The sequence below is a fragment of the Mauremys mutica genome, chromosome 7 (assembly GCF_020497125.1).
Source record: "Mauremys mutica isolate MM-2020 ecotype Southern chromosome 7, ASM2049712v1, whole genome shotgun sequence".
In the NCBI taxonomy this organism is placed as follows: Eukaryota; Metazoa; Chordata; order Testudines; family Geoemydidae; genus Mauremys; species Mauremys mutica.
The window spans coordinates 49,852,849-49,873,003 of NC_059078.1; the positions used below are offsets into that span (position 1 = coordinate 49,852,849).

General features: G+C 59.5%; 2 protein-coding genes across 3 annotated transcripts in view; both read right to left on the reverse strand.

The window, feature by feature from the left end:
- Nucleotides 1–2,860: 2,860 nt before the first annotated feature.
- LOC123374656 (2'-5'-oligoadenylate synthase 1-like) lies at nucleotides 2,861–10,139 on the reverse strand. Its single transcript, XM_045024841.1, has 6 exons — nucleotides 9,949–10,139; nucleotides 7,455–7,749; nucleotides 7,053–7,228; nucleotides 5,246–5,478; nucleotides 4,196–4,340; nucleotides 2,861–3,757 (listed from the first exon to the last, which is right to left on the reverse strand). Exons 1-6 carry the CDS (start codon nucleotides 10,111–10,113, stop codon nucleotides 3,272–3,274), a joined length of 1,500 nt encoding a protein of 499 aa, XP_044880776.1. The 5' UTR covers nucleotides 10,114–10,139; the 3' UTR covers nucleotides 2,861–3,271.
- Nucleotides 10,140–13,720: 3,581 nt separating this feature from the next.
- SEMA3B (semaphorin 3B) overlaps nucleotides 13,721–20,155 on the reverse strand; it is a 43,030-nt gene continuing 36,595 nt past the window's right edge. For both annotated transcript variants that reach the window (XM_045024004.1, XM_045024003.1), the window contains exons 13-18: nucleotides 19,976–20,067; nucleotides 19,267–19,308; nucleotides 18,224–18,381; nucleotides 17,422–17,477; nucleotides 16,853–16,992; nucleotides 13,721–16,209 (exon numbers count right to left, since the gene is read on the reverse strand). In XM_045024004.1, coding sequence (XP_044879939.1) covers nucleotides 15,775–16,209; nucleotides 16,853–16,992; nucleotides 17,422–17,477; nucleotides 18,224–18,381; nucleotides 19,267–19,308; nucleotides 19,976–20,067 — 923 coding nt within the window. In that variant the 3' untranslated portion in view covers nucleotides 13,721–15,774. The remainder of the gene's footprint in view (nucleotides 16,210–16,852; nucleotides 16,993–17,421; nucleotides 17,478–18,223; nucleotides 18,382–19,266; nucleotides 19,309–19,975; nucleotides 20,068–20,155) is intronic.

A 20,155-nucleotide genomic window follows, 5' to 3' on the forward strand; every position in this document is an offset into this window, starting at 1 on the left:
CCCCGTGGCTCCCAAGACCCCCACCCCAAGTGGCTCTCCCAGCCTATCCCCATTGGCCTTAGGCCTGGAATCTCAATGGGGCCCCGCTGGGCTCTCCCCCTCACAGGCAGCCTCCCCCACATCCTCTGTCACCAGCCTCAAGCCAAGAGGGTGGCATTTTGGGAGCCAGTAGGAGGGATAGCTCAGTGGTTTGAGCATTGGCCTGCTAAATCCAGGGTTTCGAGTTCAATCCTTGAGGGGGCCATTTGGGGGTTAGTCCAGCTTTGAGCAGGGGTTGGACTAGATGACCTCCTGAGGTCCCTTCCAACCCTGATGCTCTATGAAGGTGAATGGCTGTCTATGAAGACTCATCCTAGGAGGCAACAAGTCACCGCCCCAATGGCTGATGAGCTTTCCCACCAAAGGGAATGCTGCTCAGCTTGCGAATACTGCCCTGGTCCTATAAACATTAATGGCCGGGCCTGTCTCGCGGCCTTGGCTGTCCCACAGGCTGGCTGAGCTGAAACATGGTGTAAAAATCCCTCTTTCAGACCGCTGGGCCAGAGTCCTTCTTATCTTGGTGTCATAAACAGATAGTTAAGGGTTAATGTCTCTTTTTACCTGTAAAGGGTTAAGAAGCTCAGTAAACCTGGCTGACACTTGACCAGAGGACCAATAGGGGGACAAGATACTTTCAAATCTTGGTGGAGGGAGTTCTTTGTTTGTGTTCTTTGTTTTGGGTTCCTTCGCTCTTGGGACTGAGAGGGACCAGACATCAATCCAGGCTCTCCAAATCTTTCTGAATCAGTCTCTCATGTTCAAACTTGTAAGTAACTTGCCAGGCAAGGCGTGTTAGTCTTATTTTTGTTTTCTCAACCTGTAAATGTTTCTTTTTGCTGGAAGGATTTTTACCTCTGTTTGCTGTAACTTTGAACCTGCGGCTAGAGGGGGTTTCCTCTGGGCTATATGAATCTAAGTACCCTGTAAAGCATTTTCCATCCTGATTTTACAGAGATAATTTTTACCTTTTCTTCCTTTAATTAAAAGCTTTATTTTTTAAGAACCTGATTGATTTTTTCCTTGTTTTAAGATCCAAGGGGATTGGGTCTGAGCTCACCAGAGATTGGTGAAGGGGGATGGTTAATTTTTCCTTGTTTTAAGATCCAAGGGGTTTGGATCTGTGTTCCCCAGGGAAGGTTTTGGGGGGACAGAAAGTGCGCCAGACACTGATTTCTGGCTGGTGGCAGCGTTACCAGATCTAAGCTAGTAATTAAGCTTAGAAGTGTTCATGCAGGTCCCCACATTTGTACTCTAAAGTTCAAAGTTGGGGAGGAAACCTTGACACTTGGGCACAGTCCCCATCTTCCAGCCCTCTGGTTCTCTCACTGAGCCCACATCCCCTGCCTTGCATACAGCACCCCCTCCTGGCTTGATACAGGACATTACTCCTCCTGGATTGTGCCTTTCCAGCTCAGCCTAGAGGTGGGCACTCGGTAACAAGCCAGCAGGTTGATTACAGCTCAGCCGGGCATGTAAATGAGCCTCCCCACCATAACCGTGTCCATGACACACTCCCAGCTCCCTGTGCCACAGATATCCCAGTGTGCACCGTGGTGCCGTGTATCCCCATCTGCCAGGTACGCTGTCTCCACTGAGGCACTATGGGAGTGCAGCCCAGATTCTCCCACAATGCACTGCCCCGCTGAGGAAGCCGGTGGGGCTGTGTGCGTTGAACAAAGCTGCTGGGGGAGACAACTCAGCAAGTTTGCTGTAGCCTGGTCGGATGAGGGGGCCACGACCCAGTCACCGAACTGCTGCTGGATCTGCTGGAAGAATTAATGTGGGGCAGGTCTCCAGCCTGTGTGACACAGGAGGTCAGACTAGATGAGCTCAGTAAATGAATCTCTGAATCCATGACTCCCGGCTGTATGCACAGGGCAGGTGGGACCCACATCCCATGGACATAAGACCCAGGAGCTGGGATTAGCGGAAGCATGGGTGGTAGGGTTGTAGAAATTTTGGTGGTGCCCAGAACCCGCTCCCCCCAACTCTGCCCCCCCCAAACTCCATCTCCCATCTGCCTAAGGCTCTGGAAGTGAGTTTGGGTGGGGGAGAGGGTCTGGAGTGCAGGCTCTGGGATGGAGTTTGGGTGCTGGGTGCAAGCTCTGGGCTGGGGCAGGGGGTGGGTGTGCAGGAGGGGGGTGAGGGGTGCAGGGTCTGGGAGGGAGTTTGGGGATAGGAGGGGGTGCAGGGATGAGGGCTGTGGGGCTGAGGATGAGGGGTTCATGATGCAGGAGTTGGCTCAGAGCTGGGGCAGAGGATTAGGGTGCGGGGGGATGAGGGCTCTGGCTGAGGGGGTCATGATGCAGGAGGGGGCTCAGGGCTGGGGCAGAGGATTAGGGTGAGGGGGGATGAGGGCTCTGGCTGGGGATGAGGCATTTGGGGCGTTGGAGACGCTCAGGGCTAGGGTGGAAGGGCAGGGTAAGGGCAGCCTGCCTTGCCATTAGTGACTGGCGGGCACTAGGACCCTGGGGCAGCAGACAGCAGTTCTGCCAGGAGCGGGGCTCTGCATAGGAATGTGCTACACTGGCAGCACAAGCAGGCACGGGAGAGGCACGTGCTGCTTTCTTCCAGGCAGGGACACAGTGGGGCGGGGGGCGGCGGGGGGGGGGGGGGGCGGGCGACGCGCGGGGGGAGGGGTGGCAGGCGGGGGCTGGGGCCTGCTCCAGGCAGGGACGCAGCAGGGCGGGGGGGGGGGGAGACCCACGGGGGCTGGGGCCCGATCCAGGCAGGGCTGGGGGAGAGACCCCGCTCCAAATATTGGTGGAACAGGGCCCTTAGCCCTGAATATTCCTGGAGCCCGGGCACCACACAAGAACATAACTCACCGCCTATGAGTGGAAGCTGTTTATTTCGGATTCCAAGCGGCACACACTGGTCGGGATTTGGCATGACATAATAATGGAGATGGTGACACACAGTGGTGGAGTCAGGACATGGAGGAGGAAGGGGACTACAACAACAGGGATAATGAACAATGTCTGGTGGGCGCCCAGCACCCAGCTCTGCACTGGGGGCAGTACATCCCGAAACGGGCCACAGAGCGGCGGGAAAGAGCTCCCAGGAGCTGCAGCAGGAGGCGTGGGGATGGGCTGGCACTACAGAAGGACGTGGTGCTGATTCTGGAACGTGGGGGGCATTAGCAAAGTCCTGAATTATCATGCAAAGAATCTTGGGAAACATAGTCCACTGTGATGCTCTCTCTGCCAGGGTGCAGGTCCCAGTGAGCATCTTACCCACCCCTGAGGCGCAAAAGCAGGAAGACCGTGCTCTTGCTCCGGATCCTGTAATGGGCGAGCGTGTAGTCGTCTTGCAGCTCTTTGCTGTTGAACGTCAGGCGCTGTTGGCTGGCGGAGACACCCGTGCGACCCTCGATCTTCTTCTTCAGGCCCAGGACGGTGTCACTGGCGCGGACATCATAGGTGATGGTTCTGCTGTTATGGTCCTTCACAAAGATCTCCATCTCCTGGGGCTCGGTCGTGAGCATTAGAACCGTGGTGTCGTAGAAGACGCTGTGTGATGCCAGGGTCTGATCGTCCAGCAGCAGCTGGTTTTCCAGGCCAGGCTCCTGCAGGGCCAGGCGCTGCGTGTAAGGAGAGATGCCCCATGCACGCTCGAGCTCCTCCTTAATCTCCCATGTGGTAGTGGAGGGGCTCAGGCGCAGGGCCAGGCTGACCCCTGACAGCTGCTTCACCATCACCTGCATGGGTCTGGCTGGCTGGAAGAGAGACAAGGAGATGGGGATGGGTGGGGGTCGGACAGCCCAGGTGGGGCAGCGGCGAACCTCTAACGGCACCCTGGCATAGCAACCTCTGCTGGGGAGTGGAATCTCAACATGAGCGCTTCCCGCAGTTCTGGGCCCATCAGATTCTGTAGCAGGGAGCTGGGCAGGAGCGCTGGCTGTGGGGGAGGGGGATCCCCCAGCAATTTCAGCCCCAGCCTCTCCCAGCAGGGGGCGCTGTGGGTAGCGGGGCAGGAGCGCTGACTGTGGGGAGAGCTCCCGACTACTCCAGCCCCAGCCTCTCCCAGCAGGGTAGCGGGGCAGGAGCAGGGGCCGTCAGGGGAGCTCCCGGCTACTCCATGCTCGGGAGGCTCTGAACAGGGAAGAGCTCATCACAGGCTGCGGTGGGAAGGGGATCCTGTGAGGCATTGGTACCTGCACATCCCAGCAGCGGATGGGGGCGAGGCCGTTCCTACAGCACAGCTGGTCCCGGCACTTGGCGGCTTCTCTCGCCAGCAGGTCCCAGCTCTTTCCCTGCCCCAAGGTTCCTGTCGGGTCGGCTGGATCCAGGATCACGGGGCTGCAAACACACAACAGATTCTCTCTGTCGATGGCTCCTCAGCTGAGCCACCTGCCCACGTGGCCAGAGGCTCTGCTGTCAGCCCCAGCCTGCTCCCTCTCCCCCATGAGCCGGGCCCTGCTCTGTGTCCAGGCTGCTGACACATCCCAGCTGCCTGCTGCCCACGTTGCCTGCCCCGGCTCAGGCACCGCACTGGGGTGCAGAGGGGAGCTGGAGGAGGGAGTCTCAGGCTTGACCGACTGGAGCCAGAGTCCCAGGGGCTCGAGGATGGGGCAATGGGGAGGGTAAGTATGGTCTGGGGTCTCCCAGCTTGGAAGAGCCAGGGTCTGGGCAGCTGAGGGGCTGGAGACAGCTGCTGCCCTAGTATGTGCGATACTATCACATCCATCTCTAGTGCCGGCCCAGGGGTGTTGCCGGGTACCACATGCACTCATTCATGAGCCCTTGCCCCGTCAGTGTCACCATCCCCACCATGCCCATGGGGAAACTGAGGCACGGGGTACTGGTGGCAGAGTGGGGGACAGACCTGTGCCAGGCTGTGAGCCCCCCACTCTTCCTTGCTCATATGGGTGCTGCCGGGTGGAATTCTGCTCCCTTCAGTTAATGGGATTTGGCCAGTGAGCTCCATGGGGCCGGGGCTCCCTTTGGGCCTACAACCCCAGGGGCAACCTGGCTGCACATGGTGCAGGGCGTGCTGGGCCGGCAACATTGCTTGGCTGGTGCTGAGTGTAACCGCAGGGGTCTTGGTGGTGGCAGGGCTGAGAGACGCTGAGCAGAGCTGCCAGTTCTCTGCTCGCGTGTCCCCGGGTATGACAGTCTCCCTCCCATGCAGAAAGGAAGGCCAAGCTGCAGCCAGACGTGAGTGAGCCGCGCGGAGACAAGAGGAGCAGATGCAGGGGTCTCACCATGGCTCCCGCAGCAGCCGTTTGACATGGGGCCCTATCACGGAGGACTGGAGATCGTAGAACTCGGTCCAGTAGACGCGGAGTTCTTGGTACCGGCACAGCAGCTCCATCACCGTGCGGAACCCCTCAGCCGTGCTGAACTTCTCTGCCCTCTCGGTGCCACTCTCCCAGGCGTAGATGGTCAGCAGCTCCAGGGCATACTTGGTCGGCAAGCCCGTTGTTGTCTTGGAAAGCTGTTAAGGAGATGGGGGAAGCCGGCCTGAGACATGGGATGGGGTGGGAGTACAGGGGCCTCAAATCCCTCTTGCTGCGTGGTCAGGTGGGTGCCCTCCCCTGCCCATGTCCTATGCTCACCACAACCCTCAACTACTTAGCAGTGGCCAGACAAGGTGAGCCGGGGTGTAATGTACCAGCTGGAAACAGAGAGAGAGTGTGTGTGTGTGTAATCAGACCTGCTCAGTTGTGTGTCAAGGCCCTATATTGCTAACATCTAGTGGGGATTCTCCTTTAGCTTAGGTGGCAGAGGCCTGTGCTTCTGAAACGGAAGGCTCCACATTTTATTTCCACTGCTGGTGTGAAGTCCCCAAAGGCTGTGGCATCAGGCACTGACTCATTTCAGGTGTTTATTAGGATAAAGAAAATTCTTCTCCCCAGGCCCTGTAAAGTGCCATTGGACAGGCTAGTGTCATTTCCACTCAAGCGAGCAGGAAATAGGTTGTTAAATCATTATCTGAAATTTACTCTTTGTTCATTTGCTTGCCCTGAGATTAGAGGAGGAGACGTGTGATTGGATGTTTGAGTGTTTGGTTGTTATGAAGCTACTCAAATTTAGTTCCAATGGGGAATTTATATCTAGCTCTATCTCTAGTGATATATAAATTGTTGTTTTATTTTGGAATGATTTTTAATCGATTCTGTTTCCTAGTCAGACTCTGTTCAAGATGGCCAACAATTCTGTTGTTTAACCTCTGGTCCAGTCAATGATCAGAAGATCTTGTGAGTGCTTGTCTCAGAGTGACCCAAGCCATCTAAACCAACGGTCCCCAAACTTTCCATGTTGTGCCCTCCTTACCCATAATGTAATCTGTCCGCACCCATGTGGGAACTGGGAGCCGGGGGCCAAGGCCGGGGCCGGAGCTGTGGCTGGTGCTGCGGCCAGGAGTGGAGCCACGGGGTTGGGGGCAGAGCTGGAGCTGAGGGCAGAGTGGGGCTGGGTGGCGCTCCCTCCCTGCCCTCTGTGGAGGCTGGCCCAGGCCCTGCGGTGTCCCCCCTGAATGTTCCTCTGTGTGCCCCAGGGGGGTGCCCCACAGTTTGGGGACCAGTGATCTGGACAGATATTCTGGGACTGCTAGAGAGGGACTCAGCAAACTCGCCAGACTGGATCAGAGCCAAGATCCATCTAGTCCAGTGTCCTGTCTGCCTCCAGCGACACCCACGGCCCTTTGATGGGGTGATGGAACCCAGTCACTGCAGCCCACCCCAAGAGCATCCAGGAGAGCAGTGAGCTAGGACAGACCAGCCTAAGCCAAGACGACCACCATCTCCGGTGAGCAAAATGCTGGGAAGCAAAGTGATCTTCTGGAAAGACTTGAGAAGCGCTGGCAGGTGGAGGGGCTCCTGTGATCACCTTCAGTAGCTTTATTCCAGAGAGGTTTTTAACATGTGGGAGGTTCTTTTGTCAGCCCAGAGCTCTCCAGCTGAACCCACATTAACATACAATGGTAACCCCCAGGGCTGGCCAAGCGTGAGAAGGAGCAAGGGTGGGGGAGAGGGGAATCACTGACTCGGGCAGGGCAGGGCACCTCACCTCTTTGTACCAGTGCTTGACCAGCCGCAGCAGGTTCTTGAGCTTGGCCGGGCGACGCTTCACGAAGTCCCTCTGCAGCTCAGTGAAGGAGGTGCAGAACTCACCGGGCCCGGCTCTGGCCCGAATCAGATCCTCGTAGACCTGGGGGGAAGGTTTGCTGCCAGGAGTCACCTGCCCTGGGGGAGAGAGTGGAGGAAGGGTCACCACACACAGATCTGAGGGGAGTCCTGTCCCAATGGGCCTTGGGCTAGTCCTGTGTCCCATACATAGGCTGCACCCTCATTCCCATGAGCTCTCTCAGGATAAGCCCTGGGGCCCATGAGGACGTTGCGGGGGGGTGGGTACCCCCAAACCTGTTGGATCCCCGGAGGCCGAGCTGAGGGGCAGGGATACAGTCCCTACCTAAGGCATCGTAGGCCGGGAGCACGTCCACCTCAATGGATTCACTCCGCCTCTTCGACTGGATGGTGATGGAGAGTGAGCGCGGGCAAGTGCCCTTCTCCTTCGGCTGGGAAACCTCCACGTCAACGCTGAAGGCGATGGTCTGTCGGCACCGGTTCAGCTTCTGCTCGATGGTGTTGAGTACAGCCGCACGGTTCTCCATCTGGTCCCGGTAGCTGGAGAAGCAGCTGAGGAAAAGGACCAGATCCGCATCCGAGTTGTTCTTCAGGGCTGTCCCCTTCCCTGCGGAGCCGCCCTGCCAAGGAACAGAAGCATTTGCTCACTGCGCTACCCTCTCAACAATCCCAGGCGCTGAGCCATACAGGGGCCCTCACGCCTGTGCCCGCTGAGCCAGGTCACCCCTCTGGCACAACCCCCCCTGCTGGGCAGCCAGCAACAAACCAGAAGTGTTAGGATGGGATAGAAAATATTCCTGGGATGAATCCAGTGTTGTAGTGTATACTGCTGGGGGCCCCTCTCCCCGCATCTCCTTCTGATCACTGAAGATGGGGCAGAGCCTTGAAATTTGGCAGTGGGGTGACCTGCGTCTCAGGGATGCGCCTTTTGCCATGCCCGTGAAAACCCACCCAACTTTGCCCAAGCTAAGAACCTTTGAAATATCTCCCTTTGCACATGCTCAGTACAGATGTGTCAGAGTTTGGCCAGCCCCACAGATGACGTAGCATTTATATAGCATGTTGTACCGTCAAAGCCGAGCTCCCGTTGGCTTCAGTCGCAGCTGTGAGCACTCAGCAATTCTGCAAATCAGACCCTGGGGGCTCCAATTGGGCACCCAAAAATGAAGAATGCACACTTTGGGAACAGCTTGAGTTAAGTGACTTGCCCAGCATCACACAGGAACTCCGGAGCAGAGGCAGGGATCGAGTCCAGTTCTCCAGGGCAGCATTCAACTGTCTTACCCAGGAGACCTTCCTTTCTCTCTCTGGAACCCTCTGCCCTGTTCATTGCACACCTTCCATCTGCTGCAAAGTCCTGCAGACAACAGTCTCCTTTACTACCTGGCTCTGATTCACCCGTAGAGCAAGTCCACCCTGTGCACTGAATGAGGCAGGGTCCCATGGGAAAAATAATATGTGATCATGTCATTAAAGCCTGTATTGTAATACATATGCACAATGGGGCCGAAATGATCTTGGGAGACAGGCCAGTCCTTGCTTACAGACAGCCCCCCAATCTGAAGCAAATACTCACCAGCAACCACACACCACACAACAAAAACACTAACCCAGGAACCTATCCTTGCAACAAAGCCTGTTGCCAATTCTGTCCACATATCTAGTCAGGGGACACCATCATAGGACCTAATCACATCAGCCACACCATCATAGGCTTGTTCACCGGCACATCTACCAATGTGATATATGCCATCATGTGACAGCAATGCCCCTCTGCCATGTACATTGGCCAGACCGGACAGGCTCTACGTAAAAGAATAAATTGACACAAATCAGACATCAAGAATTATAATATTCAAAACCCAGTTGGAGAACACTTCAACCTCCCTGGTCACTCAACTACAGACATCAAAGTCACAATACCCCAACAAAAACTTCAAAAACAGACTCCAACGAGAAACTGCAGAATTGGAATTAATTTGCAAACTGGACACCATTAAATTAGGTATGAATAAAGACTGGGAGTGGATGGGTCATTACACAAAGTAAAACCTATTTCCCCATGCTAATTTCCCCTCTACTGTTATTCACACCTTCTTGTCAACTGTTGGAAATGGGCCATCCTGAGTATCACTACAAAAGTTTTTTTTTCTCCTGCTGCTAATAGCCCACTTTAACTGATTACTCTCGTTATAGTTGGTATGGCAACACCCATTTTTCATGTCCTCTGTGTATATATATCCTCCTACTATATTTTCCACTGCATGAATCCGATGAAGTGGGTTTTAGCCCACAAAAGCTTATGCTCAAATAAATTTGTTAGTCTCTAAGGTGCCACAAGTACTCCTGTTCTTTTTGCTGATACGGCTACCAGTCTGAAACATGTCACCGTACAAGGGAGACAAACTCTCATGCTTCAGAGCATAAACTGACCACTAACAGCCTGTGGTCAGGAAGAAACTTCCCCTATAGGCAAATAATTCTATAATTGTCCACGAGGTGGGATCTTGTGCCTTCCACTGAAGCAGCTGGTGCTGGTCACTGTCAGAGATAGATTACTGGGCTAAAACTGCTCTGACCTGACAATGCAGCTCCTACTTTCCTACCTGATCCCACCAGCAACTGGGAAGCCAGGGCTGTTATGGGATAATGCCCTCTGCTGCCAGCTGTAAGTGGGAGCCCTGTTCAGCATCCCTTGGCCCGTCCAGCTGGTGGTTTCAGCTTGCCCTGATCACAGTGTAGACACCCAGGCTTTTGCCTGCACCAAAGGAGCCCTGACAAGCTCTTTCACACTGGCAGCTGGTCCAGAACAGACTCACCTTCACCGTCTTGAACACCTTGATGTCATCAAAGCACGTCTCCTTCAGGAAATCACAGATCCTCCGGACAGTGTCTTTCACCTGCTGCTGGAATTCCTCACTGGGCTGGAGATGCTCTGCAATCCAGGCATCCAGCGAGCCTGCGGGCACCTGGTACAGCTCCATCTCTGCTGCTTTGCTCCCTGTCCCTGCCTTCCTCTGCTGCTGCTGCTTTTAAGCAACCCCGGCAAAGCCCAAAGCTCCTCCCTGTGGATGACGTCAGGCTGAGCTTGTTAAGGTGGCCTGGGCTGCAGGACTAGAACTGTCCACCAGACGCCTGCTGGGCATGGCTAGGAGAGAAGCCTGGGGGCTGGTCCTCATCCCCAATTCCAGGGGCAGCCCAATGCACTTCCCCCATCCCCAGCTGCAGGGATTCCTAGGAGGGGGCTGTCCCTAGGCCCTGTTTGCAGGCGCTGTCCTTCATGCCAGCCCCTATCCTGAGTGTCTGTCTCCCCCACCCTGCCAGAGAGTGACACTGACCTCGTCCGTGTCAGTTTCATGTGCCTAGGCTGGGACACAGGGACCCTCTGGTAACTGCCCCAGGGAGAGTAATTAACAGGGAGGGCAATTAACCATTGGAACAACTTACCAAGGCGGGGTGGTGGCTTCTCCATCCCTGGCCATTTTTAAAGCAAGACCCGATGCTTTGCTGGCAGAGCTGCGCCCAGGGTTATTTTGGGGCAGGTCACTGGCCTGTGCTGCACAGGAGGGCAGAGTCCATTCTGGCCCTGGAATCTAGGAATCAGGGAGACCCAAATGAAGGGCCGTGGGCAGAGACATGAACCCCCAGCCCAGAGTCTCGTTAATGTCACTCTGCCGCCTACTGTCTGGACACCCCTGAGTGCCAGGGGGGTCCTGGAGCCATCTGCCTGCAGCCTCACGGCAGCCTCCCCACTGCTGCGCTTCCTCTCCAGCAGCAAGCCTGCCAGGCCGGCCCCTTCCTTTACGAAAGGGCTGGTTAAGTGGTGGTAAGGTTCCCCCTTGACCCAGACAGCGACTACCCGCCCCCTGGCTGAGGGGCATTTTCAAGCCTGGCTGAAGGAAGAACAGCAGGATTTGGGGGAGGGAGGGCACCTGCAGCGCACCCCAATGCAGGAGCCAGGGCAGACGAGCACCTGGGCGAGCACTTTGGAGCTGCTCCCTAAGGCCACCTTAACTGGCAGCAGCAGAGCTAAGGGTTTCCCCGGTTTTGATCTGCTAAGTTTCATTTTCCATTCACTAAAGAAACGAAACTGCAAAGGCCCAGCTGGTGACAAGGGAGGGGCCAGTGTGGGCTGCTGCTGGAAGCTGGGGATCACTCCTTGGCACTGGGGCAGGGGCATCGGATTCGGTTTCCATCTCTTCCCTGCGTGGGAAGTTCCCATGCCTGCCTGGCCCGGGGCAGAGGGGTGGCGCAGCCAGTGCCAGCAGGTGACAAGGAAGCAGCCTGGCCTGCTTTGGCTGGAAGTGGAAACTGAGCGGTGCAGATTATGTCACCAGCTCGAGGAGTAGCAGAAAGCTCCCAGCAGCGCTGCCCACTGGAGAGTAGGCAACACAGAGCCCAAGCGAAACTGGGGCGATTTCATGTACATGTAGAGTGCAGGGAGAGGGCTACCTTTGCTAGCTTGATGCTGATTGGGCGTGAAGGGCCAAAGAGACAGGAGAGGGCAGATTGGGGCAAACCTGCCCCTCGGTGATTCCCCACCCCTGCAATGTCCCAGGGGCCCGAGAGGGGCAAATCAAAGACTGCAAGGCTAGAAGAAGCCATTGCTATCAGCTAGTTTGACCCCCAGCCCCTGTCACAGGCCAGAGCCCTGCCCCCCACTAACATCCAGGGCAGAGCTTGTGGAAAACCAGCCAATTTGGGTGTAAGACTGGCCAGTGATGGAGCTCCCACAATCTCTTCCCACAGTGCAGGCTGATGTACCTGCACTGGCATCACCCCTGGCCCGGCGCAGAGACTCACGGAGATCAGTGCATGGGAAGCTGTCACAGACAGTCAGGCCTTGGGTGGTGCCAGGCAGCACATGCCCAGGCCTGTTGCTGCTCTCAGGTGGTGCCCCTGCAATGGGCCCTTGGGCCTCCCTTTGCCCCAGGCCCAGCCCTTGGGTTCCTACCCCCTGCTCAGACTCCTGCTCTGGCCCCAGTCCCCCAAGCCCATCCTCTGAGTCCTGGCGCGCAGAACTGAGGGAAGGTGGCCATTCTGGGGCCATTTGAGGACCTGTCCCCTGCCAGTTAGAGCTGCCTGCCCCAGGGCTAGGAGGTGCCAGTAGCTGAGGGAGCCCCGGTGCGGGGTGAGCAATAACAGCCCCTAGTGCTGCCAGAGGGGCCTAAAAGGGCTGTCGTGCAAAGGAGACTCAACCCTTGTGTCTCCTGCCCCCAGTTCCCTCCCATGCGTGTGACAGTTCTGGCTGCTTGCCGGGGCACAGACCCCCACTGGCACCGGGGAAGGGCAGGGGGCCTGGGCTGCCTCCCAGCCACAGCCCCAGAGCTCAGCACTGGCCAGCGAGTGCTGCAGGCGGCTCCTCCCTCCTCTAATGGCTGGGAGCTGGTGACCTTGGCGCTGCCAGCTCTCACAGCCAGGGAGCAGGGGGCAGCAGCCAGACACGGGCATCACAGGGCCCAGATAGCTGGTGGGGGGTAAGGGGAGAGCTCTCAGTGCTCTAGGTGAGCTGGGGGCATGCGCGCACCTACAACCCTGCCCAAGCCCTGCCGGCAGGGCGCTGAGGCTGTGCAGCTGTCCCAGCCCTGCCTGGGTGACTGGGGAACTCAACAGAGCCCAAGGTGCAGCCCTGCGCTGGGCTGCGCCGCTGTGACTGGGCTTTACCTGCCACCCAACCACCCACTGGGTGGCACCATCCCACCCTCCACCCAAAGGTCACCGCGCAGGCACCCTGCCCAGGCCAGACAGGGTCAGGCAGCAAGGCCAGGGCGAGGGGCTAGGGTGTGCGAGGGGACCTGCAGTGGACTGGGAGGAGGGGGGGGTGATGGGGCTGTAGGGGGAAGGTGGTGGCACAGCAGGAGAGAGCAGCTGTGAGGGGAATGGCTAGAGATGGGGCAGCTGTGAGGGCCATTGGGGGGAGAGAGGCAGTTGTGATGGGTACCATGGGAGGTCCCACAAGGATGTGGGGGGTGAGATGGGGCAAATGTGAGGGGTGCCTCCAGCCTCCCCAAAGCCCTCCAGGCTGATGGGCAGAGGAACTGGGTGACGGTCAACCCCCTCCTTTCCCCCGGTGCGATCCCAGCCCTGGAGAGGGACCCATCACGCTGCATACTCAGATGACCCTGTCCTGTGGGGAGACAGCTAGAGAGGATCCCCAGCCAGAGCGGGGCCTGCTAGAGCCACTGGGACCGGCCACTCGCAGTCACCATGCCCACTGAGCCTGGGCAGCGAGCAAGCTTCAGGATGCAGCCAGCCATCACTCCTAGGGCGTCCCTTTGCTTCCTGCCCCTTCCCAGCTCCCAGCCCTTTGAGCAATTCTGCACACTATAATAGCGCCCTCTGCTGCACATACACTACTATACACCTGCTGCCTGCCGGTCCAGCCTGCAGAGAGCAGCTGAGCCTGTTTGAGCCCAGGAGCATCCACCAAAGGCACCTGCTTCTTAGCTCTCGAGGCCCCAGGTTTGATCCTGGCTACATGCGGCTCCAGTAGCCCAGGCTCCTCAGCCTGGCTCTGTGGCTCAGCTACCTGTAGCAGGGGCAAAGTGCTGCCCAAGCAGGTTCAGGCCATTTCAGAAACCAGCACAAGGGTTCATCAACTGCTTTTATTGTGTTAATATAATACAGTCCCGCCGGGCCGGGTCCAGTTCTGTGCCACGCTCCCTTCTCCCACACCAGGGCTACACTGGCCTGCCCGGCCTGCGACCGCCTCCTTCCTTCTCTTTCCACCCCCTATTTTCCTGCCTCACTGTCGGCGCAGTGGTGATTGCATCCACGCGAGCTGGCTCCTGAAGACCTAAGCGGCACTTTCCCCTTTGCTCACCTGCGTCTCCACAGCAGGGTCAGTGGTGTCACACCCCCAGGGGAGAGGAAAAGCAGGAGACCCAGGCTGATAGGTTTCGAAGGGGCTAGCGACCAACATACCCACCCAAGGGCCAGATCCTCCAAGGTCTTTAGGGGCCCAACTTCCATTGACTACAACAGGAGTTAGGAGCCTAAATACCTCTGTAGGTCTGGGCTGAAATCTCGTCCTCGGGAGAGAAGCCCCATTTTGATGACCTGCTGCTGTGCCTGCTGGGCCATGCACTCCATTCTGTGTGGGCATGGCCAGCCAGGGCTCAGACTGAACGTCATAACACGTAGCTCGTACCTGGAGCATTTTGGTGACTGCTCTCCATGTGCTGGCTGTTCCCTGGGCCTCGTGCCCGGGGGAGGAGGGGCCAGAGAGGTGAAGGCACTTGGCCAAGGTCCCCTGGCAGGGCAGTGGCAGACTCCTGGTCACCTGAAGCCCGCTGGGCCACCCAGCTGGTGAAAGGTACTGCACGGACGCAGCCTGGAGCTGAAATGCCTTGTCCCTGGCCAGGAGCAACTGGGAAAGCCGCCTCCACCCACCCCAGGGCAGCTCCCTCCCCTGACCCCCCTCTCGGGTGAGAGCTGCTCTCTATCCCCAGACAGGCCTCAGGCTTCCAGTGGTGACACCCAACAACTTGCCTGTTCAGTGCCGGCCACCCCAAATGGCCAGCAGCCAGAGATGGCCGCCGGGCACTGCCAGAGCCAGGCTGAAAGTGCCTGGTCTGGACCCAGATCCCACTTCCACAAGGCCTGCGGTTATTCCCATCCCACAGAGCCAGGTTTGGGATGGCGGTCGTGGGGAAGCACTCTGTGGCTCAGGCCTCAGGGCCAGCTGGCTCCTGGCCTTGAATGCCTGGCATGCCCCATGCTTCCCCACGGGCCATGGATCAGTTCTCCCTGGGTTTGGGATCGGGCTGAAGACATGGGGCATTGGGGTCACGCAGAGACGCTCCCACTCCCCACCACTCACTCCTCCTTCCCCCCACCCTGCAGGAATCTGGAGCCATCCCAGCCACATGGTGATCTCTCCTGGGCTGCCTCATTAGGTGGGCACCCTGCCCCTAATTCCAATCAGGGAGTGTCCCAAGTGAGGGGAGAGGCTTGGGCTCTGATCTCCTGCCTGCTGCGCCCCCCATTGCACCATGGGACCACACATGCCCATCCCAGAAGCCACCAGCCAGGAATGTGCTCACGTACCTAGGACCAGACTAGTGCCCCCAAGTCCGCTGGGGGCTGGGGTGCAGCCTGAGGCGGGTTTACATTCATCAGTAACAGTCCGTTAATAAATACATCAGTGGTCGTGTCCCCAGGGGAGCAGGGGGAACCCAGGTACCTGCCTCCCTGCCCCCCAGCACATGCCAAACAGGGGTGTGCAGGGAACTGTCTCCGGGAGGTTCCTGACACTGGAGAGGGCTGGGTTAAAGGATGTCGGGCAGGGGCCAAGGGCCAATCGAACAAAAACAGTCCCTGCTGGACTGATCTGCCCCTCGGGGGACGATCCAGGCTGGGGCACGGCCAGATCCAGGAGGCCTCTTCGGTGTCTGGATGGTGCACGGCCCCTGCTCCTCTCCCGCTGGCCTCCCAAAGCCTTTGGTCTGAGGCCCGGGCCCCCGTCTCTGGTTGTGGGGCAGGCCCTGGGGGCTTGCCCCGCACCTGGCTGGGGAGAAGGGTGTCTCAAGGGTGCCGCTGCCCCCACCTAGCTATGTGCAGAGGGAACCCACGGCCGGCTCGGCTCGCCGGTCTCCCCCGTCCCTACCCTCCCTCCCCCCGCCTCCTAGCAGGAGTCCGGTGGGTCACCAGGCGGCAGCGCTGCGGGGTCCCCTCTCGGCGCGGGGCAGCTCGTGTGTGCGCCGCTTGCGGGCTTTCCGCGTCTCCTCCACATGCTTCCATTTGTGGGGCTTGGCCTGGATGCTCAGCGAGGGAGGCCGGGGCGGCTTCTTCTTGGGCTGGTGGCTTGTGCGGCCCCACAACTGCTGGCAGACCTGATCCATGGCGCTGAGGTTGGGGTGGTCCACCAGCTGCAGGAAGTCCTGGTACCACAGCTTGCTGCTGGCTGGCTCGGTGGGTGCCTCCTCCCGGGCGCCGATCACCTCCAGCGAGAGGCGCAGGAGGGTCTGGGTGAAGCCGTGCTCCGTGGCCTGGCAGTGGTAAAGCCCGGCATCCTTGTGTGCCACGCTGCGGAGGAGGATGCCCCGCTCCGTCAGCAGCACCCGCTCGTCCAGCTGCACCTGCAGGCCCGGGGAGACAAGGCAGAGCTGGAGCTGGAGGAGCAGGGCCAGCGCCAGGACCAAAGTGCAGTGCCTCAGTGCACCACCCTGGCCTCCCAGGCGGGGCTGGGTAGCTCGGGGGCAGGGCTTGCTGCTAGCAGGCCATGCGCTGCGCCAGTGCTGCTGGGCGGGGATGGGCCGAAGGGGCATCAGGGCACAGAGATGCCTGATAGGTGCCGAGAGCTCGCTTCAGAGCTGGAGCTGACTGAGCTGGCACAAGGGAAGGATGGGCCCGGACAGCTGGAGCGGGGCGGGGCAGGGCAGGGCCAGGCTGGATTGGGTGTCCTCGCGCCAGGGAGGGATCAGGAGGGGAGAGTGAGGTGGTGGGGCCGGAGGAGCTATACAACCGGGAGGGGTCTGGCTGGGGGTGGCCATGTGTCATGCATACACAGCAGTGAGTGGGGTGGGAAGGGGCAAAGGATGGGAGGGGTCTCTGGAGCCCAGCCGGGAGGGCACAGGGATCCAGGAGCCTGGGGTATGATAGGTGCCAGCCTGTGTCTCTTGGCTCTGACCAGCCTGGGCACAGCCAGCCCAATGCCCCGGTATCAATACGGCACGTGGGTCAGGCCGAGCAGCCCGCTCCTGGGGATGGGGGGCCCTGTACCTCCTTCCTTGGGGTGTCGCTGGCTTTCTGGTAGGTCCACAGCACCCGGGCCTGCAGGGACTTGGGCACGCACTCCAGGAAGGCACTGCTGCCCTCCACCCCGTATAGCTTCTTCTCCGGCACGCTGCTCTGGTGGGGATCTGCCGGGCATGGGCCAGAGAGAGCATGAGCATGGGAGACACACCGGGGCAGCCGCACCATGGGGCCAGAACGAGCAAATGTGCCCGAGCCTTTGGGTCACGTGGCATGGAGCAGGCACAAGTGAATGCACCAGGGTGGCTGGGACAGGAAGAGTGTGGCTGGCATGCTCCAGAGCCATGGGCCATGCAGCAGGCATAAGCTATCACCCGCCAGGTGTCTGCGCTGAGCGGGCAGAGGCACGGCCATGACCTGTGCCCATGTCTCTTCATGCCAGGCGTGTGAGCAGGGGGAGCGCCCCGCCCCACATCCTGCGGCACACGAGCAGGCAGCAGTGGCACTGCCCAGGCACGTCTCTTTCTGGGAGGATGGGCACGCAGAGGGCTAAGGGCTGAGCTAGTACCCCAGGGGCAGGGAGTGGGCACACTGACCTCCAGAGCACAGCGTGTTGGGGTCTCCGTTCCGGACGTCCTGTCGCCGAAAACGCCTTAGGGGAGAGCGGGGAGAGGGGTCAGGGTGGGGGCACAGCGGGGGATGGATAGACGGACAGACATTTTCTGAGGAGCACAGGGGCTCTGGCAGCCTCTCCTAGCGCCTGGGGAGTGAGCCCCCTTCTCCCAGCACCTGCCAGGAGCACCCTACGTCAGGCACCCTGCTGGACCCTGGGTGCGGAGCCCCACAGTTCTGCGACATGGGGCCAAGGAGTCTCTCCCGTCAGTCCCTAGCGAGGGGCTGTCGCTGTTCTGAACAGGCTGTTGCTGTGCTGACTGCTGGCAGCGGCAAGGTTCCTACCAGGCCCCCCATCACCCTAGCATCTGGGTGCCTCACGCTCTTTAATGTCGCTCTCCTCACACGCCTCTGGGCGGCAGGGCAAGGCTCTTCTCCCCATTGCACAGATGGGGAAACTGAGGCCAAAGTCACCCTGGGAGCCTGTGGCACTGAACAGAGGCCTCCTGCCCTGGGCTGGATCTTATCACTTCAGCTAGGCCCAGGATAAGGCTGGCACAAGATCATCCCAGCACCAACCCTACCCCCGACATCACCCCAAGCCCTGCAGTGTGGGGGGCAGCTCTGATGCACCCGGCACCCCCTGCATGCCTCTCCCCGGTCCCCTGGCTTCCTCTCCGGTCCCATGGCATCCTCCCCATGGCTCGGCACTTCCAGGGGCAGTGAGGAAATGATCTGAGCAAGGAGCCCCTGGGCCCCATGTGGCTGGAGCAGAAGGGGCCGTACCTCTTGGTGTTGGGCATGTAGCGGGTGCAGCTGGTGCCGTTCCAGGCGCAGTAGGGATCTCTGGCCAGGCAGCACTCGGCACAGCCCTTGCCGTAGATCCCGCAGCGGTGTAGGGGCAGCTGGGAGAGGGACGTCGGGGAGCCCACGTAGAGTTGTTGCTGTTGGAGAGGCAAGGCCAGACGGTCGGGGGCGGATCCAGCACCCGGGCGCATGCCAAGGCACCGCATCCCCGGGAAGGTGCTCATGCAGCATGTGGCCAAGGGGTCACCGCCCCCATGGGGCCTGTGTCTCAGGAGGTGCCAGCCTGGGGAAAGGAGGGGAGACTCTTCCCCTGGGATGGGGTGGCCACAGTGCCCAGCCTCACCCACTGGGCGCCCACGCCAGGGCGTCTGGGGGCATTTGGGTCAAGGCGGGTCAGGGCCAGCCTAGCTCTCCTGCAGGGGATGAGGCCAAGGGAGAGCCGTGGGGACTGCAGCGAGGGCCCCGGCACAGCACGCCAGCTGGGGGGAGGGGCAGACGGCTGCCCAATCCGGCGCCCACCTGCACTGGCTGCCCTGGACGTGTCACCAGGGCAGCCCCGAGCTCTCCAAGTAATGGCCCGACACGTGGGTCGGTCTCCTTACACCTCCTCCAGCCCCTGTACCCAGGACTACTTTTCCTCGGTCTCCAGTGGTGCAAGGACAATGCTGTGCCAGAATACGGAGCTAATCCCCAGCAGGCCCTACCCTTGTTATTACAATGGCTGGCTCCAGGGCACTGGGTGCCAGGGGCTGCAGAGACACAGATGGGTCCAGTGCCTGCCCTGGATCCAGCCACGACTAGCACCCCAGCATGGCTGGCACAGTGCCACAGCTGGCACACTGGCACAATGCCATGACTGGCACCCTGGTACAACTGGCATGCCAGCACAGAGCCATGGCTGGCACCCCAGCCAGCACCCTGGCACAGTGCCATGGCCAGCACATCCCACAGCTGTTTCCCCACCCCCCATCTCTTCCCCTCCAACCATCTCAGATGCTGCCCGTGCCCGCCGGACTCCTCACCCGCTTGGATGAGATCTGCATGCTGGTGATGGGGGACGAATCCTGCCGAGACAAACAGAGCACAAGGCACATTAAGGGGGAGTCCAGGCAAACACCAGGCTCCTAGCACAGCCCAGTCATTGGTGCTTTGCCCGTCTGTCCAGGCCATGCCTGGGGGGTCTCACTGCACTTCTCTGGGGCGGTGTCAGCCCCATTGCCCGCTCCATGGGCGAGGCGCTGAGAGGCCAAGTGACGCACCTGAGAGCACAGAGTGGCAGGACCATGGATAGAACCCAGGAGTCCTGGCTCCAGCCGTTGAGTCAGGCTGGCGACGCTGGGTTAACGTGGGTGGCAGGGCTGCCCGCCCACGGCACCGTCGGCCCCACCCAACATGGATAGGGGGGATGGGCCCATGTGGCAGGCACCCAGTCACACACCTTGCCGGGGGGGGGGTGGGCTGGTCACCACATGGCCACCGCTCCCTCAGCCCCCATCTCATTAGGATGTGGCACCAGCCTTTAGCACCCGGAAGGGGAAAGGGATACGCTGAGGCAAAGCAGTTCCAGCCCATGGCTCGGGTTGCTTTTTGCCAGCTCCCAAGCACGGAAGAGGGGTAGAAGGGGTGGCGGGGGGGCCACGACTTCGCCAGCCTGCAACAAGACAGGTGTGTGTGCGCGTGCGTGGGGGAAATCAGGCCCCTGGCACCTCCCTGCCCTGCACACTGTCCTACCTTAAACACCTGCAGCTCCTCCAGCAGCAGCTCCTCCATGTTCTGCCAGCTCTCCTTGGGCACTGAGACCACCTTCAGCACCGTGCCAACGTCTGCCGGGGGGAAGGAAGGGGTGACAGGGCATGGCAACATCCACAGCTGAGATGTTTCACCTGGGCAGCTCCCACACACTCACACCCG